This window comes from Poecilia reticulata, chromosome 18 (assembly GCF_904066995.2).
Source record: "Poecilia reticulata chromosome 18, P_reticulata-male-v2, whole genome shotgun sequence".
Classification (NCBI taxonomy): domain Eukaryota; kingdom Metazoa; phylum Chordata; class Actinopteri; order Cyprinodontiformes; family Poeciliidae; genus Poecilia; species Poecilia reticulata.
In genome coordinates this window covers 28,799,102-28,820,174 of record NC_088847.1, presented here as the reverse complement: position 1 = coordinate 28,820,174, position 21,073 = coordinate 28,799,102, and the positions used below count along the sequence as shown (strand labels likewise).

Here is a 21,073-nt window from a genome sequence, read left to right as displayed (position 1 = left end):
TAAAGTCTATTGTTACAATAGACTTATTATTTATTTATTGAAACTTTTTGTTCTGTTTTTGTTTATTATGGACCACATATCTCTCTAAATAACGTTTGATTGATATATCTTTAAACTGCGACTTGTTTTAGGTTGTAAAGAAATTTGTTGTAAATAATTTCACCAACAATTTCATGCAAAGATTCAAGAAAGCACAGAAACTGATTTTCAAATATTCCACAAATTGATACAAAATTTAATGTCAATGATTTTCAAAATAATCTCCATCCGAACATTTTATAAATATAATCTATCTTCACATGGGGAAACATTTTCAAGTGCTGTCAGGCAGAAAAAAAACCAACACAATTTAAATGTAGATTTACAGTAAAATCTTTTGAAATTGTCCAGATAAGTTGCATAAACCATCAGGTTGATTCGTGATGAAGTCTTCTGCTAATGATCACTGATCAGATTTTCCTGCATCATTCCTCTGAACAGCAGTCCACCGCCACGCTGTGCTCCTGAGCGATGGCCGCCAGCTCCTTCAGGAACTCGGCGAACATGACGATGGCGAACACTCGGCTCTTGGCGTGAGTGGGGACGGCGGGGCAGGGAGGTAAGACGCTGAGGGGCGGCAACGGCAGGGCGTTCCTCACCGAGCCGTTGGGTCGAGACGGATCCAGGATGATGTCTCCGCCCTGAGACTGGAGCGCCTCTGAGAGAAAAGATTAGACAAAATATAAGACCAACTGAATAAGTCCTAGTTCCACTGGCAGATTATTTCACTAATACATTTTCTCCATGTTTAAAGTGAATCTAGTATTTTTCCATCAATATTCAAGAATTATTAACTTCACAAGAATTAAAGTTTTCATCAGCATTTTACATCGTCGCTGCTTAAGTTCCTCTGTCACTCAAATTTATTAGATTTTTTTCAGATTTAACGATTTTTACTTTAAAAATTTCCTAGAATATCTGTAATAAAAAATTATTAGCTTAGCATTTGTTTCATGATTCAATGATTTAAAGGTCAGAATTAAAAGAATTAACAAATTAACTAAAAGATTTCCTTGAAAGCCGGGCAGGTTATGGAATAAAAATTAGACAAATTCCTCCAATCCAGAAAAAGAGTTTAAAACTACAATGAAAGACGACATGGTGCTTGAAAGGAAACTTATAAAGAAACGAGGGCTGGTTCAAAATGTTTTCAGAATGTATTTGGTTAAATATTTCAAAAAAATACATTCCTGTGTTTTAGAAACTATCAAAAGTTTTCTTAAACGATCAAATGGTCCCATAAATAAAACTTCTAGTTATTCTAGCTGCCAGGTTGGGTCAATGCCATGAAGACTTTGTATCCAAATGGGATAAATTTTAAATTTATGTGCTTAAAAGCAAATTGACCAATACTTGTTGGTGTTTTTCAACCTGTTCATGCATGTTTTGATGTTTGCTTGTGTTTATTAACCTCTAAATTTTCCATCCTGGTCTTTAGCTAACAGGAACCTCCAGGCCTGGGTGACCAGAGCGGGATACTCAGGCCTGTTCTCCACGAAGCGCTCGATCTGAGCGTGCACCGACACCAACACCTGCAGACACGGTTTATACACCACTGTCACGTCTGAAACCGTTTCAGAAACTTGAACCCGGTGCGCTGGTGCTACCTGGTATAACGTCCGCACGCTGTGCTGGTCGTGTGTTTTTGTGCCGAGCAGGAAGGACCTCAGCAGAGGTTGCGGGTACGACGCCAGCTGGGCCAGGATCCCCGTCACCAGCAGGTTGACGGCGATGGAGTTTTCCAGAAGGTTCTCCAGTCGGGACAACAAGACGCTGATGAACGGACCTGGTGTGGTTGGAGATTACAGGGAAAGAGAAAACCGAGGAAATCTGGTAAATCTGGACGGAGAGAATGGCTGAAAAAAATCATAGTTATGAAATAATAAATGAATTTTGTTCCACTGAAGCACATTGCATCACGATCTCACCATTTCTGGTTCTGCACTGCAAAAACACACACAAACCTGTAAATGGACCTCCTTGTCTGTTGCCGCTCTTCTCTTCCTCCTCTTCCTCCTCCATGGCTTCCACCTCTCCTTCCTGCTCTGCTTCATCCCACGAGGAGCTAAACCCAGAGACGAGCTGCTCCTCCTCCTCCTCCTCTGCCAGTTTTTGCCTCAGCGCTCGGACACGCCTCCTGAAAGTACCGACGTCATCTGTGATGTCATCACCGTCAGGCTCCACCCCTAAGGAGAGCATGAGCTCGTGGTACTGGGACAGGAAGTCGTTCTTGGAGATCCGATTGGCGGGAGCGGTTGAATTTTGGGTGTTTGTTGCTGAAATTCGAAGTGGCTCTGGTTCTAAATGTCCGTTTGTGAGATTGTTTGTCTCTGGAGACGGAGTGACGCCGGTTTCATGCGTTGACTGGATGTTACCGTTAAACGTTGGGATGTCATTCTGGAGGCAGTTTTGTTCAAAAGACTCAGCTTCTTCATCAGAGTCATCAAATTCGCTGATGACGTGATTCTTTACATCAAAACCATTCAGTACAACACGCGGCTCTCCATCTTCCTTTTCCTTCGTTCCAAATCCCTCACTTTTCCTCCTCGCTGATCTGTCACAATCTTCACTTTTCCTCCTTTCCTCTTTCCCTCCATCCTCGCTCCTCCTCCGTGTCGACATGATGCTGTTGACCGTCTCCATCACCGTTCTGCCTGATTTCGAGAAGCTTTCACGCGACTGCCGGTTCGCCGCCTTGATCCGCTCAAACAGAGTCGTCTTTGTGTCCTTCTGAGCGACCAGATCGTAGACGATGACGTCGTCCTGAAACTCGGACTCCTCTACGTAAGAGCCGCGCACCAGCTTGGTGGCGGTGAGCCTCATTTCCTGGATGTGGCGAGGGGGAAGCGGCGGCAGAGGAACGGGTGAAAAACTGCATCCGTCTGGCTCCACAAAGCCATTTGATACATTAAAGATGGCTGACGAAGAGGAGAGATCCTCCTCTGCGAAGATGTCGTCCCACTCCAACTCCATGGCAGAGCTGGCCCTGCCCGCCTGGTTGCTAGTGGAGACGGTATCCGAGGACGACGGCGTAGGGGAGAGGGCAGACGGAGGGCGGAGGACGACCAGAGAGCAGATGGAGTCGCTCTTTATCCGCTGAATGAATTCCTCCTCGTCCTCCAGATCGTCTCCTGGCGTGTCGGAGCGGTAATCCTGAGGCGGTGGGTCGAAGCCGTCGTACGCCGCCGACCAAAACCTGCAGGCGCTAGAGACAAAACACACTCTGTATGCATAAAATACTCAAAAACTTTCCCTTAATCAGTTCTGGAAAATCATTTTGATTCTGCATTCAACAGTAGCCTTTTAAATATTAACAATATGGACATGTTGCATGTTATTGTTTACACAAAGCTGGACGGCAAAAGGACGATTCTTCTACATCACCGAGTTGCCATGGTAAAACAACTCCATCAACAAAATGAAACCTGGAAATGCAAGTATTATTAATGTAGTGCAACGCGACACAGCAAAGAGAAAAATAACAGAAAAACCGTTAAAGAACAACTCAAAATCACTTTTTAATCACTCTGTGTGTGTCGGCTACGCTACACACTGACTCGTTGCCATAGCAACTGACAACAGCGCCACCATATCTATCAGGATTCAACACAAAGAAACACTCAAACATTTCCCACAAGAAAAAACATTCAGTCTGTTACAGATTAGCTGCAGCTGCTATTAGCTGAGCTAACACAGCAGTAAATTTATTTATATATGTATATATTATTTATGACAACACTCCTTACAGTTTCATCTTTATGTTGTAATAAAAGTAATAGCAACATTTGACCAACAAATGGAACTTAAAAACTATATTTTTCAGTTTTTGCACAGCAATACTCTGCTGGACCAGGTCAACTAAATTGATGCAAAGTGAAGCAAATATACTTTTTTGTCACATTTTTATAAAAAATCTTTGTTTTCCTTCTGTTAAAAATAAAATTAAATCTACTTTTATGCTTCAAAAATCTCTTTAAAAATTATTTTACTGCTTATTTGTCCTGATGAAGTGCACATTTTGAGGAGCCAACAAAGAAAATTTTAATTCTATGTAATGTTTGTTATATTTTTTTATAAAACTCTAAACCACTGCACTTTAGTTTTCTATTTTCAGCCACATTCAGAAGCAGGTCAGACCAACTAACCTGCAGGAAATGGAGATCGCCTGGCGGGCGTCCCAGAGGTAATGGACGTAGTTAACATCCATCAGGAAGTCTGACCCTCTGCTGTAGCCAACGCTGTCTGAAACCGACAGGTCTGACACAAACACACAGTCAACATATCTGCCTCCTAGAAGGTTTTTCTTCATGTTTTAAATCCACACCAACCTGCTGCTTTCGGCCAGAGGATGTGCTCTGAGAGGGAGTGTCTGTTGTTGAGGTACATGGGGCACCAGGAGGGCATGAGGAGCAGGAAGGAGGCGGCGCTGGAGGAGTAGCAGTCTCTCTGCTTCAGGGAGCAGAGCTGCTTCCTGCTCAGGTGGCTGCAGGGGATCAGATACCTGAGGAGAAAAAGCAGCACATCTGCTGGTTTCAGCCAGGCAAGTTTAAGACTTTATTCCACCCTCAATGAAATTTAAAACAGAAATAAACTATAGGGGATGTTTGGGGGAACTTGCTGCATTACAATCAATCATAGCAAAAACTGTGAACCCAGCTTTCTGCCCATGATTGAGACGAAAAAGCTAGCTAGCAAAGTGAGAAAGGGAGCTAGCAAGGCAAAACAAAGTTAGCTAAGGGGGCAAAAAAGGTAACATGGGAGGAAAACAAAGTAGCTAGCGAGGAAAAAGGAAGTCAGCTGGGTGAAAAAGCTAGTGTAGAGAAAAAGTAGCTGGTAAGGAAAAAAAATGTAGCTTGAAGCTAATTGCCACTAACCTTAACCACCTTGGGTCACAGTATTTAAGACCAAGTTAATTTTTTTTATAAATTTGAGACATTTAAGGCCTCAATTTTAAGACTTTTTAAGGATGCATAGTGGAACAGCCAGTCTGCTCATTACTGCCCCCTGTGGCCATTTAGGAGAACGTCTGCTCAACGGCTAGATGAAAACGTTTATTTTAACATCTTTAAATGAACAAAGATAGTACTGGCCGCCTGTGTGGACCTTTCAGACTGACCTGAACACCAGCTGCAGCATAACGTCTTCGCAGAAGAGACCAATCAGAGTCCTGAACAGAGCCAGAGACACAGTTCCTAACTGAAAGCAAACAGAAACAGGTCTGAAACGATTAATCTGATTAATTACAAAATAATCCTCAAACAATTTAGTAAATGATTAATCATTAACTGGACTATACAGACTCAAAAAAGACAAAAATAATAGCACAATCAGAGCAGTAAATGAAAAACTACACCAGAAAAATAACATGTATTACATTTTAGAGGAAACAAATTAAACTCACCATTAGCTGCAGCTCTAGTCAGAAACAGCATGAGAAACAGGTGATGTGGCGCGGTAACTGCGAGTGTGTTACCTGGAACGGCGTGTTGACCCTGCTGACCAGCGTGTCCAGGATGTGGACGTTGTCATGACGATGCAGCAGGATGAAGGACAGGAAGTTCTGCAGGAGGGCGGGTTCAGAGATGGAGCGCAGGAACAGATCCAGGTACGCAGTGGTGGTCATCACTTCCTCCACGGTCAGCTAAAGACGCAACAACCAGGTGAGAGGAGACGGACAAATACCATGTCCATCATCAAACTGACCCTCAGGGACAAACAAAGCTGTTTGATCTAAATTTAATCTGCTGCATAACATGGAGACAGATTAGAGATACTTTCAATTTCTCTGGATTAGTAAAGAGAACAATGTTAATGACGCACAAGTCAAACAAAAACCTTCAGAAAGCACAAAAAAATAACTTTTTTAAACATCTAAGATGCCGTTCCATTACTCCCACCTTCTGCTGTGCGCCCTCTAGTGGTGAAAACATGTTAGACATAAACCTTAGCTGCCACTTGTCTAAACCGTAAAAGTTTGAATCCAAGTGCAAGAAGAAAAAAAAAGTCAGCCATCAAAAAAGAAGACATTTATTTCTGCCAAGATGCAAATCAAAGGCAGAATGAAATATCCATACTTGTATTTTCTAAACACTATTTCTGCTCTTGTCTTTTGGGCCAAGCAAAGACCTTCCCAGCATTTACACAATAAATGTGCAGAAACAATAATCTATGGAAGAACATTAGGGCCACCAATTTAAAAATAAAATAAAATTCTGATTTTTTTTCTTCAGAATTCTTTTTCCTCAGTATTTTTTACTTTTTTCACACAGGTCTGTACTTAATCTCAGAATTCTAACCTTTTTCTCAGAAATGTATTTTTTTTATCTCAGTATTTTTACTTTTTTCAGATTTCTAATTTTAATCTCAAAATTCCAATTCTGATCTTAAAGTCTTCCCTTTATTTTTTTGAGCAATGTATATCAGTGACGTGCGGTGAGGTTCATAGCTGGTGAGGCACCGACTTAATTATAATCGGATGTACAAATCTAGACCCCCTGCATGTTATTGTTTACATAAAGAAATTTCGCGCATGCGCACAATGCTGGAGGGCAAAACGACTATTCTTTAACATGTGATGCTTAGCCGCGCCGCAGAATAATTCTGTTATCTCAATCAAACTTAGACATGTAGATATTGTTAATTTCGTGCTGTGCTTAACAGCAAAGGGAGAAACCGTTAAAGTACAACTTAAAACCACGTCTTTCTCCCTCTCTGTATCAGCGCAGCTTCTATATGACTAGCTCCGTTACTGTCTCTTACTCTGCAGTTGTACAGTCACAATATCTGGGTTCATGAGCGCCCCCAGCGATGAGGCATGAGAACTGCCTGCCTCACCTGGAATCTGTTCTCTGCCGTTTCTGATCGCTCCTCAGCACACAAAACATGTTACACACACAGTTGGTGACAATAAAAACTCAGTACATTAAATACATAAGATGAATTATGGAAAATCTGTTCATACATTAAAGGTTTTTAACCATTTTATTGGCGGCGTACAGACAGGAGGAGCATGCTCTCATAGAATAGCAACCGGTGCAGTTAGCGAGAGGTTGATCAATCCCAGGTGAGGCTCAGCTCGCTGATGCCTCACCGGCTTCGCTTCTAACCATTTGAATGGGAAAATGCGAAAATTCAGCGATTTTGACGAAAAATAACATAAAATTTGGTAAAACTAAACGTAAAATAGGTCATTTATAGTACAAACCACAGGGTGAAAATATCTTTATAAATGATTATATTATTATATATTATTTTCCATGATGACATGGTATATATATATATATATATATATATATATATAAGTGGACCTAATCCTCTTCCGTAGTAATCAGCCCTTTGGTTGCGAAATGAATTGGTACTTTTTGCTGTAATTTCCTTGTCTACATGTTGTTACCTTGTGCAGAGCAGGAGCGAGAACCGGAACGAGGAATCCATTGTAGATGTAACTCAGCAACTGGGAGCGGATGGAGGGATGGGCCACCTGAGGAAGAGGGGCAGACGAAGTATGACCTGGTTTTATGTCATAACGCGGCTCATAAAACCCAAATATCTGGGGACATACAGAAAATTTGAGCTCAAACTGTGACCTTCTGGGATGTGAAGTGATTTAGGTTTATGATGAGCCTCATCATAAACCTAAATGTGTTGTGTATGACTGAACATTTGGGTGTTTTAGTTCTGGTTTTCACCTTGGTGACAGCACTGCAGAAGTCCAGTGAGTGCAGGAAATGAACGAGAGCTGGAACCTGTTCACACAAAATAAGATTCAATTATTCACACACATTTTCTTACAGCTAAATAAGCTCAATATTTTACACATCATAAGATATTTTTGAGAATTTCTGTCTATTAAACCAACTATTTTGCTCTATTATTTAAGAAACTTCCAAACTTTTGAATAGATCATTTTTACTGTCACTGAATTTACTCCATTACTAAAAATGAAATTATTCAGCTGATTTGACCCCATCATCAGTTACTGAATAGTGGTTGGTTGCAGTTGTACTTCTGTATTAGTTTATTCTTTACAGCACAGAGGCCGGTGTGAACTGAACCTCTTTAAAAACACAGATTCTCACCTGCTGCCAGTCTGCAGACTCCAGGCAGTGCCAGTCTTCACTGTAAACCTGCAGCCTGGCAGGAAGAGACGAGTACAGACCAGACAGGCCGGTGGCCAGAACCTGCAGAAACACACAAACAGGAAAATTCACGTTTCAAACTGAATGAAGAGCCTGAAACCTTCTGCATCTAAACGTCAAACCTCGACTGTAAGATCTGAAGCTTGAATAAAACCAAGTTTCTTCTCGTCCAGATTCTCTTTTAGCTTCAGAAACATCAACCAGTGGGATGCAGTTAACAAATAACTTCCTGTAGACACTTTACTGTGTGCTGGCGTTTCTGTCAGTATTTTCAGGTAAAACCCACAGAATCAGAAAAACACACTCAGAGGCTTTCATGCAGATTAAATTCCTGAGCAGATTAGCAGAGATTTGGGGCAGATTGAAGGAAAAAACTGATGGCTGGAAAAGATACTGAAGGGAATACATTCGACTTTTTAGGGAAAATTATAAATAAACACTCGAATTATCCTTCAACGTTCGATATAAATTACCCTGAAAAGCAGGAAAAAGCAGGAAAAAGCTCTCCAAGCGGCTCCAACTGAAGAAAATCACAATATTTAAAGTTTCCGAGATCCTGAATATGAGGTTTTTATTGTCTGCAAGTTATGATCATCAAATTTATAACAAATAAAAGCTTGAAATAGATTCACTACTTAGTGTGAACTATTTAGAATAAACTCATTCATTAAATTAAAATATTATTAAATAGTTTTTGATTAACTCTATAACCAACTAAAACTCAAAGATGGATGTTCTTAATCGTGATAATTTCTGTTTATAAAAAAACAGTTTATAAAACAATAACCAATAAACAAACTGTGGCCTTTATAAAAGTATGTTTTCCTGCTTAAATACTTTTAATCTGACAAAATTTATCACAACATATATTCTAATTGACTATGACTGCATGTGAGTTTCACTTTTTGAACTTTCCTAATTCAAATTATCAATATTAATAGATTATTAATAATATTACATAATTTATAATATTATAAATTATTCAGATTCTATAAACCGTTTTAGCATGTTGACAGTTTTCATGGTTTTGATTGTTTTCTTGTTTTCTGATCTTATAAAACTACGAAATTAAGACGAATGCAAAAACCGGTTCAATAATTTATAAATTTGTGTTATACCAAATCTGTTTTAAAATTATTTTAAAGATTTTATTTGTAAAAATGTTCACCGTAAAAGATAATAAAAAAAATGTTAATCTGGTTTTGGACCGCATGAAAACATTCAGAGGGCCACCAATGGCCCCCGGGCCACACTTTGGACATCCTTCCTCTAAAGAGAACTAACAATTTTCTGGCTAATTTTGATTTTTCATTAACTTTTTATTGTCAAAATAAGACCTAGACTAATATTTCTATATATTTTATATACAAGCCAAAACATTTTTCAAAGATTTTATGTTTTACTAGCACAAATCAAGAATAGCTAAAGAAAGAGACAGAAAAGAGAGAATCATCATCTACATGAGTCTAAACTTCATCGTCATCATCCTCCTCGGTGGAAAACAGCTGCAATCTGGAGTCCTGTTAAAAATCAGGCAGCCATCCAATCATGTGCAGCCTTGTTAATCCCCGCCGGCCCAATCCCTGGCTGATTTACTAATCTGCTCCCTTCAGACAGATTGAGGTCAGAGTGTGGTCACATGGGCTTAAAGCTGGAAAACTCCGACACCGACACGCTCACAGGTGGCACGTGCAGAGCAGCTTGAGCCGCCTCTGGGTTTCATGTACAAACCCTCAACGTCTCCGTTTTCTCCTTAAACAAAAAGGTCAAAGCACAAACTGGTGACCAAGGAGCCAACATGGCGGACACAGCTAACTCATGGTTCACTTATTTTAGTTTTATTAAACTTCTCTTATTGTCTTATGGTCACAAAGTTAAATGAATTCATCCTAAATGTTCATATTCTTACTAAGCCTTTCAGCACTGCAGTGTTCAACCCAAGCGGAACTCCAGCACATTTGGTCAGCTGGTTTTTTACTGCTATATGTGCTGTACAATGGCTGCTGGAAAAGACAAGAACTTCGTTGCAGACTTGCCATCCAGAAACCACTTGCTGCATTCTTGTTGGTTGTGCAGGAGGCTCTACTTCTGCCTTTCCAAGCTGTATGGTTGTATAATTGCCCATCTGTTTGCAGCCATTTTCATGTGTGATTGTAAACATTGGGCTTAAAAGGGACAAGAAGCTGTAAATAGCTAATTCTGAAATGAAATCTCATTACCTACGAATGATTTTGTGCAAAATAAATTATTGAACATGTTTTGTATAGACCAGTGGCGCCCAAAGTGGGTCCTGGAGGGCCGGCATCCTGCATGTTTTAGTTCTCTCCCTGGTTTAACACACCTGGATCAAAAAATGGGTCTAAGAAGAACACCGACTTCCTGAAAAGGTTGTTACTACCACCAGGGAGAGAGACATGCAGGATGCCAGATCTCCAGGACCGACTTTGGGCACCACTTGTATAGACAATAGACTATCATAGCTTTTGATGTTCACATGTCTCGGCCTATTTTTCCCTCATTTTGTTGTCTCCTTGGATTTCCCTCATTAGTCGCCTCGGGGTTTTCTTCTCCCTCTCTGTACACATTCAGTCTCTGAGGAGGCATTACGAGCTCATTACTTTATTACGTAACTGGTGATAATGAGATTACAATGCAGAGGGGAGATGAATGTGGGAAAAGCTCATGCAACACAATCCATTCATTTAAACAGCCGTTTGATTCATGGAAATCTGTTGAATAATCACCAATAACTTTCTGTTAGTGAAAAAAGGGACTGCTTTACACTAATCTTAAGCATTCAGTTCTCTTTTATTTTTCTTTTCTAACAGGTGTGTGAAGGATAAATTAGTGTCTTCGGTCTGAAAGATTTGGCTGATGTAATTTGAAAGGAATGCCTGAGATTATTTTGGCAGAAATGGCCATGAAACTGTTGTTGCCTTGACATGAACCATCAAGGACTTCCAGCATCAGCGCTGAAGGACTTTTATGTAATTATGTTCTTGTCTGTGTGAACCCTTACAGGACAGAAGTATGTGTTTTCTGCGATGTGCTGAGCGACTCGAGGCTCCGAGGCCGACAGAGACATGATGAGCAGCAGAGCGTCTCGGGCCTGCTGGCCGACCAGACCCTGCCTGAAAGACAAAAACAGTCACTTTACACCAACAATATGCTTTCATTCACCTGCCGCACTTTTCTGTTACCATTTCATGTAAATAGTTCTTTTTTTTTTTTTTTTTTTACAATTTTCAATGGTTTCTTTTGGACTCTAGCCGAGTTTTTGCTTAATTTCTGTCCAATACCTAAACAATTTCACTTACAGTAACTCCTTGCAGGTTTTCTTAAACAACTAAACATCCGTCATCTAATTTGTTACGGAAAAGACAAAGAAGACGACATTTTTTCAATTTCTAATCACACAAACTTATTCAAGTGTTTCATGTTTACTGAAAACTGTATTTATTTAGAGAAAAAGAGACCATCCATCCATCCATCCATCCATCCATCCATCCATCCATCCCCACTAAGTAGAACAACTTTATAACGTTTTGTTTTGCATCAAGATGTGCTTTGAGCCAAATCATCAACAAGTCATATAAAAACCGAGTTCATATGCTAACATTAGCTTAGCGCTTCAGCTAACTGCTACGCAGGAAAAAAAATTGCCCGAAGAAGTAATATGTTTATTCAAAACTTTGCTTAGAGACAAAACACTGACACATCAGTTCATCCATCCATGTTAGATTTTAGCATCTCAGAATCAGTAAATGAGTAATCTAAAATGATTCAGATCGTTTTGATGACAAACAAAATCCTGACTGGGATTTTGTTTGTCATCCCAGAGCTAACGACTTCGACGTCGTTAGCTCCTACCTGTGTGTGTAAGGTATGAGCAGGGAGAAGAGCAGGAAGTTGGCCGCTCCCTGGTCCTGACTGGTGTGGAAAAACAGTTCCAGCACCGACGGGTCTTTGACCAGAGCCACACAGAGCTGGTTGAGCAGCTGGACCAGCTCGGCCTCCACCACCCCGCCGGCGTCTGCAGGGAGCAGAGATAAGATGTAGCAACACTTCCAGCTGGTGAGATCAACTGTTAAACTGCTGAACCATCTCTGAAGGTGGATTTTATTCTTCAGCTAAAGCTGTCTTTCAGTGGCGTCAGCGCCCCCAGTGGTCCACAAGGTACTGCAAGGTAAATTCAAGCTAGGATCAGGGGTGTCAAACTCCAGTCCTGAAGGGCCGCTGTCCTGCAGTTTTTAGATGTGCCACAGGTACAAAACACCTGAATCAAATGGCTTAATTACCTCCTCAGTTCTCCAGAGCCTTGCTAATTACTTAATTATTCTATTCAGGTGTGGTGCAGCAGAGGCACTTCTAAAAGTTGCAGGACACCGGCCCTCGAGGCCTGGAGTTTGACACCCCTGAGCTAGGTGATCCGTGATTATGATTATTAAAATTGGTTAAGTGGCTCTCAGCCTGAAATAGTTTGAGAAACACTGATCTAAAAGGATAGTTTCTCAGCAGGAGATCCAAGTGAAGCAAAGTAGAATTTAATGAACTCATTTCCCGTTAGATTAATACTCTGACTATAAACTGACCAGATGCGGCTCCAGCGCAGGAAGTGAGCAGCATCATGAGCGGCCGTAGAACTGGTTTGTGGTGCAGCAGCGGCTGCTTGGCCTGAGACAGCAGCATCTGGTACATCCTGAGCTGCTCCAGCTTCATGTCCTCAGTGAACTGCCTCCTCAGGCTCCACAGGAACAGCCTCTCCATCACGCCCTCCAGGACCACGAACTCCAGGATGGGGCCCATGGCTCCTCCTGGCACCACGGGGATCAAAACTACTCACTTTCAACACTTAAACAGAAGTACAGATTGTTGTAGGAAATATAACTGTAGTAAAAGTACAGGTTGGACTGTTTTACTCAAGTAAAAGTAAAAAAAAAAGCACAAGTTTTGAAATGTACAAAAAGTAAAAAAGTTATGTTTTAATGGTCCAGTTGGAGAATTACCGCCCCTTTAACACACCTTTTGTGTGAGAAGTGGATTTTTTTCAATTTGATGTCACTCCATATCATTATTTTCTTCATTGTGGAAGTTTTGAGCAATATGTGAAAATGTAAGGAGAGGAAAGTACAGATATTTTTCTCTTAAAATGTAGGAAGTAAAAGTAAAAAGTTGAAAAAAAAAAACTTTACTTGTAACGTTGTTCGTTTACTTTTTTACCGTTTACTTCCTCCTCACCTTGCCCCGCCTCTTCCTCCATCAGCAGAAACAGCATGTGCTCCACGTAGTTCTGCACGGCGCTGGCCTCGTCGGCAGGGATCGGACCCAGGTGCAACGTTCGGGAGCCGCTGCTGTTGCCATGGTGACCGGAGAGAAAGCTAAGCGCTCTGGAGGAGCTGCGACTCGGCTCGTGTTTCTCCAGAATCTTCACCACCTTCACAGAGAGCAGCAGGACATCAGCCTAGACTTTGGTTTTTTTAAAATTTAATTATTGATGTAAAATATGTAATCTGATACAAAATAAATAGGAAAACACAAATTCTCACCAAGTACTTTTGGTCTAGTTTTCAGCACAAATACTTTAATACCCTTAAAATAAAATGAAACCAACTTTTCAGCAAGAATGACATTAGTTTCACTCCCAGACTATTTTGTTTATTTTCTCAGGATTTAACACTTCCTGTATTAGTACTTTTTCATCAATATTAAGGAATTACTTATTTAAAACCAGCTATTATTTAAAGCTGAAACTAACATACATGAAAACATGTATGTTAGTTTTGCTTATTTAAGGTTTACTAAGATACTTGCACTAGAAACTAGACCAAAAATACTTGGTAAGATTTTGCAGTGAACATGGAGGATAATTTAAACAAATATTTTTTTCTGGAGAAATAGAAAAGTTTATCAAACTTGATTTGTTGAACAGGTAAAAAGTGATGTCACTGCATTTCATTATATAACAAAATCTTATTTAGTTAATTTCATTGAAGTCTATTTCAAATCTGCAAAGTCTGATTCAAGCAGTTTCACATTTACATGTTCTACACTGCAAAACTCTAATTTTTTTTGTATTTGTCTAGTTTCTAGTGCAAATATCTTAGCACACTTGAAAAAAGACAAAACCAACTTAAGTAATTTTCAGCAAGATTTAGGAGCTTGTTTTAAGTAAATAATTTAATATTGATGAAAAAGTACAAGTTCCACCAGCAGATTTGATTTATAAATAATACGTTTTCATCAGTGATTGTCTTAAAACAAGTTAATATAGCCTGTTGAAAAGTAACTTGTATATTAATTTTCTGTTATTTAAAGTGTACTAAGATAGTTCCATTAGAAACTAGACCAAAAATCCTTGGCGAGACTTTGGAGTGTACATGTTTCATTTCATATTTATGATCTAATTAAAAAAAGAATATAATAAATTAGCAATAAATAGAGCAAATTAACAAGCATTTATCATTTTGTCTGAACTGTCTGTTGACCTTTGACTTTGAATTCTTCAGACACACACACTTGCACACACAGATACTGAGAGCATTTGGGGTTTTCTTGGCACCGGCAGACAGAGATGGATTCAGTGTTTCGGGGTCAGAGTCTGGGTCAGAACGACTCGATAACAAACCAACACAGACGCACTGGTTCACAAACCGGTGCTAAAAACCGATCAGGTTGCTACCTGCATCCAGTGGTTCTTGAACACAATCATGCAGGTCTCCGGGTCCACCCCTCTCAACGTGAGGGACTTCTTCCGGTTGCCCCCGACAACCACTGAGGCCATCATTTTGACGGGCTGTCAGGCAGCTACTCCATCTTCCAGCTGAAAGTGAGGAGGATGTTTGGTTCTGACGGGAGAACCTGGAGGCATCACCGGGTCTGTCGGCCTCTGTGTTCAACGAGCTGCAGAGGAAACTCCTGGGAAAACACACACACAACAGAAACATTCTTCTCCATCTGAAAAACAAATCGTTCTTCTCTTTCTCTACCATCCCTGCATGTAGTTTAACTTTGAAGATCTTTCTATTATCTCCACATGTTGAAATCTGCAAATAAGCCTAAGAATAGATTACAAATTGTCCAACAATCTGGACATTTCTGTGTAATAACATCCAACAGACTCACACAAAGATAGGATGTAAAAGGGACTGCAGATGTGAATTAGTTACAGCGCGTCAAACGGTGACATTTATTGTCCCTTTTTAAATAAAGTCCCCCAAACTTAGTGACCATCTTTAGCAGCAACTACAAGTTAGTTTTATCTCCTGTTTGCTTGGACTCGACTCACACTGTGGCGTCAGGGCGAACAAACAAAGAGCGTCCATGTATTGTCCACATGTTGCGGTTTGTTTATATAGTTTCCTTCCCATCAGGCAGCTTCTGGTTTAATTCAGTCCACAATGTCTTCAAAATCAACTTTCAAAATCCATCACAATGAATCTTATTTTTAGCTCTGCTGAGACAACGACTCCAGAATCACAGCGATTTATGATATCATGATAAGCAGCTTAAAAATGTCAGAATAATATCCCCTATTTTACTCAACTTGGCATCTTTTAATGTGACTTTCTTCCCGTTTGAAACAGGAAGTGCAGGCAGGCCGTCAGTGGCAACATACAAACAGGAAAAAGTGACAGCATGCCTGCGTCCCTCCCTGGGCGTTCCGGGAAATTCCAGGAATACCCAGAGAGGATTCGAAGATATCAGCGATCCTACCTCTGTTCAGCTGCCGGGAAGACACTGAAGAGCCGACATGACACCTTCTATCCTGCAGAAAAGGAATGACATCCAAGAAAGCTTTAAGGAATTAGCACTGAAACTTAAAATAAATTTGTCTACACGTTGTAACTGTCCCATAAGAAGAGTCAAACTAATTCATCCTGAACCATCTGGCTCTAATCTGTGTGGGTTTGGATGGGATAAACTGTTGGATTTTGTTCCTATTTCCTGTTTGGTCATCCCAGGTTGTGTGTGTGTGTGTGTGTGTGTGTGTGTGTGTGTTTCTGTCTGAGCATTTTCTCTTAGCTCAGCTAACTGAGATGAGATAATTAACTGTGCAGCTTTCATTGTTTTTATTACCATGTTTTGTGTAAAGTCTGGTGTTAAAATGAGCATCTTATCAGCTTCTCTTTTTACTGGATCACATTAAAAAAAATGGATTTTAGAAAATATGCAGCAAATTGTTTGGTCGCACTCAGAAACCTCACAAACCGACGCGACTGCATTCCTGCGAGCCAACATGGCTGCAGACGTTCAAGTCAAGCATGCAGCTCACATTACCTCTAATATAATGGACGGTGTGTCTGCAGACAAAAACCCTCTGATTGAAATCCTAGTTGCACAAGCAACACGCAAATAATCCAGAAAACATCATGACAAAATCAAATGAAATGATCATCTGTTATTCATTCAATTACAAAAGGATTCAGACTTTCTTTCCCTCTGCACACCAGCAAACTGATATTAAAATATCTGGTGATTTTTTTGGAGGTCAGAACCAAACTGAAACTTGATCATCCATTAAGGTTTGAATCTGACTCGAGATAAGAGCTGAGGAATGCATCAGGTCAGCGGCAGCCCTCACAAAGATGGAAGAATCCGTGTGTGTGTTTCTGTTGCAGACAGACATGGGGCGTAATCTGAGACGAGACGATGATGTTTAATCCCAAACCAGCTCTGTTGGAGAGTCCGAGTCAGTCAGACGGTCACATGCCGTCAGAGATTAAACAAACGGCCAAACACAGTTACCTGGACTCTCTTCTGACCCGATTTAATTCAATGTTTTAGGTCTTAAGCTAATAATAATTCAATTAAACAGCAGTAATTAAAAAGTGGAGCTTTGTTTGACTATCTGAAGAGTTCTAGCAATATCATGGACCCCAACCATCTGAATTTAAGGTCTTTACCGTCACCAGTGTGAAAACGTGTCATTTAGTTACATTATGAATCTGAGCTAACAAAGATCACGTCTGGGGTTCCTCCAGGCTCTGATCTCAGACTGCTTTTAATTAATATCCATGTTTAGGCCTCTCAGGAAAACACATTTTGCTGAGTGATACATTTTCCCAAAAGGTGTTGCGATAAATGATAATAATGATTTTAAACCAATTTTTACCCTCTCAAAGATCAGTACATTTTAATTTCTAATGAGTGTTTAGCGCTGTAACTAGAATACATTTTAAATATCCAAAATAAATAAAACAACAAATAAAATGAATACTGAAGTCATGGAAACAAAATTGTTCTTCTAAAAGGTGGTAATTAAATTAATTGATTTAATAGCATTAAATTAATTAAAGCTACTAATTGATTTATTGCTTGACAAACTTATCCATATGATCCCACCAGCTCAGATTATAGAGATAAAAAGTCTTACTATATATGCTGAGGATATAAAATTTCATATTCTATCACCAAAGTGCATTACAGACACTAAACGTGTCTAAATATCAGTGACTGAACGGGTCAGAAATCCCTCCAAGAGGAAAAACTGCACAGAATCCAAAGAATCTATTTGTCATTATGAATCCTTACCACAAATTATACAGGCAATAATGCAAAATCAACTTAAAAACCATAGAAAATACTGCTAGAATAAAGTGTTTCGAATTAAAACAGACAGAAAAACTGCTGAGGAAGAAGATAAAAATATTGAAATTGTGTTTATAAATCCATCAGGCAACTGCGGCTCGTCCAAAATGCTGCTGGAGTCAAAGTCCAGCTCACTGTGATCCCAGGAGAAATAATCAACGGCAGGAAGTATTTAGTTTCTAAGATCATCAGCTCTAACTCCTGAGATGTGCAGAAACTATTTGGTCCATTAAACCAGAACTAGAAATGTGAATCTTTACTGCAACTTTCCCTTAAAGTTCAATGGTCATTTTCTAGTAAGTTTTTTATATTTTTATATTTTTTTACAGTATTTCCTATTTGTAACTCAAATTTGTTTACATTGATCAATTGTTTTGGATTCATATTTTGAATTTAAAGTGACAATCACTGGTTTCTTTTAGATGATTCTTCATGTTAAACCAGAGTTTTTCTCTCCACTGTCTCCTTGCTGTTGCTCAGAATGGAAGTGATAAATGACAGCAGCTTTTTAGCAACAGGCCTGAATCAGATAAATTAAAATAGCATTTTAACTTCATTAAAATACACTCAACGCCATTTTAATGTGTGGATTATGTCCTTCATGCATTAAGCCAGTATTTGGAGTGTCAAACATTATTAATAGTACTACATAAATGGTCTCAAAAATTAATTGCAGCCCTTGTAAATTGTTTAAAATGCCTTAAAATGCTTCCCTTTTCATCACAGCAGCCTCACTCTGTTAAATCTAAATTGATACAATTTAGATTTAACAATTTAAATCTAAATTTAAATTGTTAAATTTAGATTTAACAACTTAAATATAAATTTAAATTAAAATTTTAATTTAAATTAAAAATTAAAATTTTTACATTTAAATTAAAATTTTTAACTTTAATTTAAAATTAAATTAAAATTAATTTTAAGCACACTATAATCAGTGTGCCGATTATAATATGAGAACATTTGTTCGCAGAGGAAATAAACTCCATGTTAGAAAAATATTAATCAGTCGTTTATAAAACTTATTGGCATCCTTAACAATTCCTATAAAATAAAAATAAACATATTTGTAGGGTTATTTGTGATTAAAAGTGTTGAGGAACTTTTTAAACACATATTTGCAGTCATACTCATCTACACTCACATAATATAAATCTCCAAATCAGCCCACAATCAGAACTAAGAAAGAAGACGATAAAGTATTTGTGTCATTTTTTATTAGAAATTAAATATTTATTTATAGATCCAGCAGATCAGGTAGTTTGTGTTTACATGGCCACATGAGAAAAAAGTCAAACCAGCATGTGAAGCTGGTGAAATTGACAGAAAACTACTCAGCTTCAGGACGGAACAACATCAAAGTGTGCTGATTCTGTAATTTGAAATTCTGATACTAATCTCTTCGGAAACATCTTCATTTCCTGATTCTGGTTGAGTTTTGGACAACAGCAGGATTCAGAGCAGAACTTATTAGTGTTCAGGTCAATGAACATCACACAGGTAGAAACAGGTGGATCAGCATTACTCAGCAGCGCAGAACAAAACAAACTTGGATGTTATTATATTAAACACGTCAAACTGAAGAGATGTGACCCTTCTTGATCCATCTGGCTTTTTATTGAGGTTTTATTCTTATTTACCTCTTTATAGGATTATTTAAATGACGTAGAGCGTGTATATTGCTTTATACATTTAACTACCCGTCGTTTTTGTACATCAGTCTTTACCTATAAAGGTGTCTGTCGCAGTGATTTGGTAACAGCTGCTAGATGTTTCTTACCTCTGCGGTCGGCTCTCTGTTGCTCCAAGTTGCTAAAAGCGCTAAAAAAAGTTTCCACAAGACAGTTTAAAATCCAGAAACGTTTATAAATCCAGAGGTTTGTTGGGTTTGAAGCTCTGAGGTTCGGCTGTTTCTGGGCTCTGTGTCATTTATGAGGCTTTAAGCGGCTCAACAGTCACTCATTCTGCTGCTGCCCGAGAGGCTCGCGTTGGCCACGCCCACTGGCCGGACAGGTCACGCCCACTTGGAATGGAAGCCCCGCCCCCACTCGTGTAGTACTATGGTTTGCTTTGTTTCGAGAAAATTATGACGTCAGTTGCATCTCAACGTTAGAAAATATGAATGTTTAGGACATATGAACAAGTATGAAGTATGTATTCAGGCAGTTTAATAAAAAAAAATTGTTCGTATAATCAATTAAAATAGTTTTTAATTGCACTCATGTTTTAATTACAGTTTGTTTGATGCAAAAGATTAAAATTAGAACTAACAGTTATTCTGAGACAAGTTGTACTAAAATAATGTTTTATTACTTCATTTTATTGTATTATTAGGTTACCACCACCCTCAATGACAACGAGCTTCTAGATTTAATTAATTAATATTAATTTGTATTATTATATGCTTTGTTAAATTTCTCATAATTAGATATTTTCATCATTTTGGTCACGCTTTTACTATTGTTTGTGTTTTCATCATAAATTAAATGAAAATTCAAGATTATTTTAATTATTTTTTTATGTTTGAAAGTTGTTTAAAATGTTTGCATTTTTAAATTATTGCAAAAATACTCTACAAATAGTAAGAAATTACCTTTCACTTTTTAATCTGTCTGATTGTTTGGTAATGTGATTATTGTTTGGATTCTTGTCCCTTATTTGCTCTTATTCTGTTAAACATCTAATTTTGTCCTGCATTGGGCGTTATTAGTTGTCTTCTACAAACAATATGATTGATTGATTGTCTTTATTTTGGCAATTTACTTTTTCTTTTTGCCAAAAATGATCTCAAACCTTTTTTATATTTCATTTTTAACAGACTCTGCTGCTCTGTGAACGTAAACTAACGTGATTCAGCAGTTTGTTTCGTGTGCTACAGCACCATCTTCTGGCAAGAACCTAAAACTGCAACTACTGTCTTTGTCAGTACAGTTTAAAACATCTGCAATTTTTTTACTGACATGCTGCTTGTGTCTCTTCTTAAAGTTTTATTATTTATTTGTTTGTTTGTTTGCTCACTGTGGTCTTCACTGTCTACATTTGAAGGCCTATTATTAAAACTAAAGTTTGAAGTGCTTTGTTTAGAGAATTATGAACAATCTAGTGAAAGTCTAAAAAAGTCGTAACACATCAAAGGAAGGCTTGTTTATATTTACAGAGCATTATAAAAATGAAAAAATAACATTTTTTCTAGACTAATACTGAGAAAACAATCCTTGTTTTTTGTCAATATAGGTTTTCTAAATGGTTTATTGTTTCAAATGTTGAAAAATTTAATGTGAGGATTGATGATTAATTATGATTAATAT

At 38.6% G+C, this 21,073-nt stretch overlaps 1 protein-coding gene across 3 annotated transcripts; it reads right to left on the bottom strand.

Annotated features, from left to right (window-relative positions):
- Positions 1–204: 204 nt before the first annotated feature.
- On the bottom strand, positions 205–19,826 carry LOC103480892 (FHF complex subunit HOOK-interacting protein 1A-like). 3 transcript variants are annotated; one of them, XM_081599426.1, is made up of 18 exons: positions 19,546–19,826; positions 15,891–15,942; positions 14,857–15,092; positions 13,416–13,611; positions 12,770–12,991; positions 12,048–12,210; positions 11,197–11,308; positions 8,118–8,219; positions 7,728–7,784; positions 7,433–7,519; positions 5,513–5,680; positions 5,156–5,235; positions 4,368–4,540; positions 4,185–4,296; positions 2,004–3,244; positions 1,647–1,825; positions 1,451–1,571; positions 205–697 (listed from the first exon to the last, which is right to left on the bottom strand). In XM_081599426.1, the coding sequence occupies exons 3-18, from the start codon at positions 14,959–14,961 to the stop codon at positions 465–467; spliced, it is 3,351 nt and encodes a 1,116-aa protein (XP_081455552.1). In that variant the 5' UTR covers positions 14,962–15,092; positions 15,891–15,942; positions 19,546–19,826; the 3' UTR covers positions 205–464. The 3 variants fall into 3 exon arrangements, with proteins under 3 accessions (XP_081455552.1, XP_081455555.1, XP_081455553.1); XM_081599429.1 differs by having other exon boundaries at positions 15,891–15,937; XM_081599427.1 differs by lacking the exon at positions 15,891–15,942.
- Between the last annotated feature and the right edge of the window lie 1,247 nt (positions 19,827–21,073).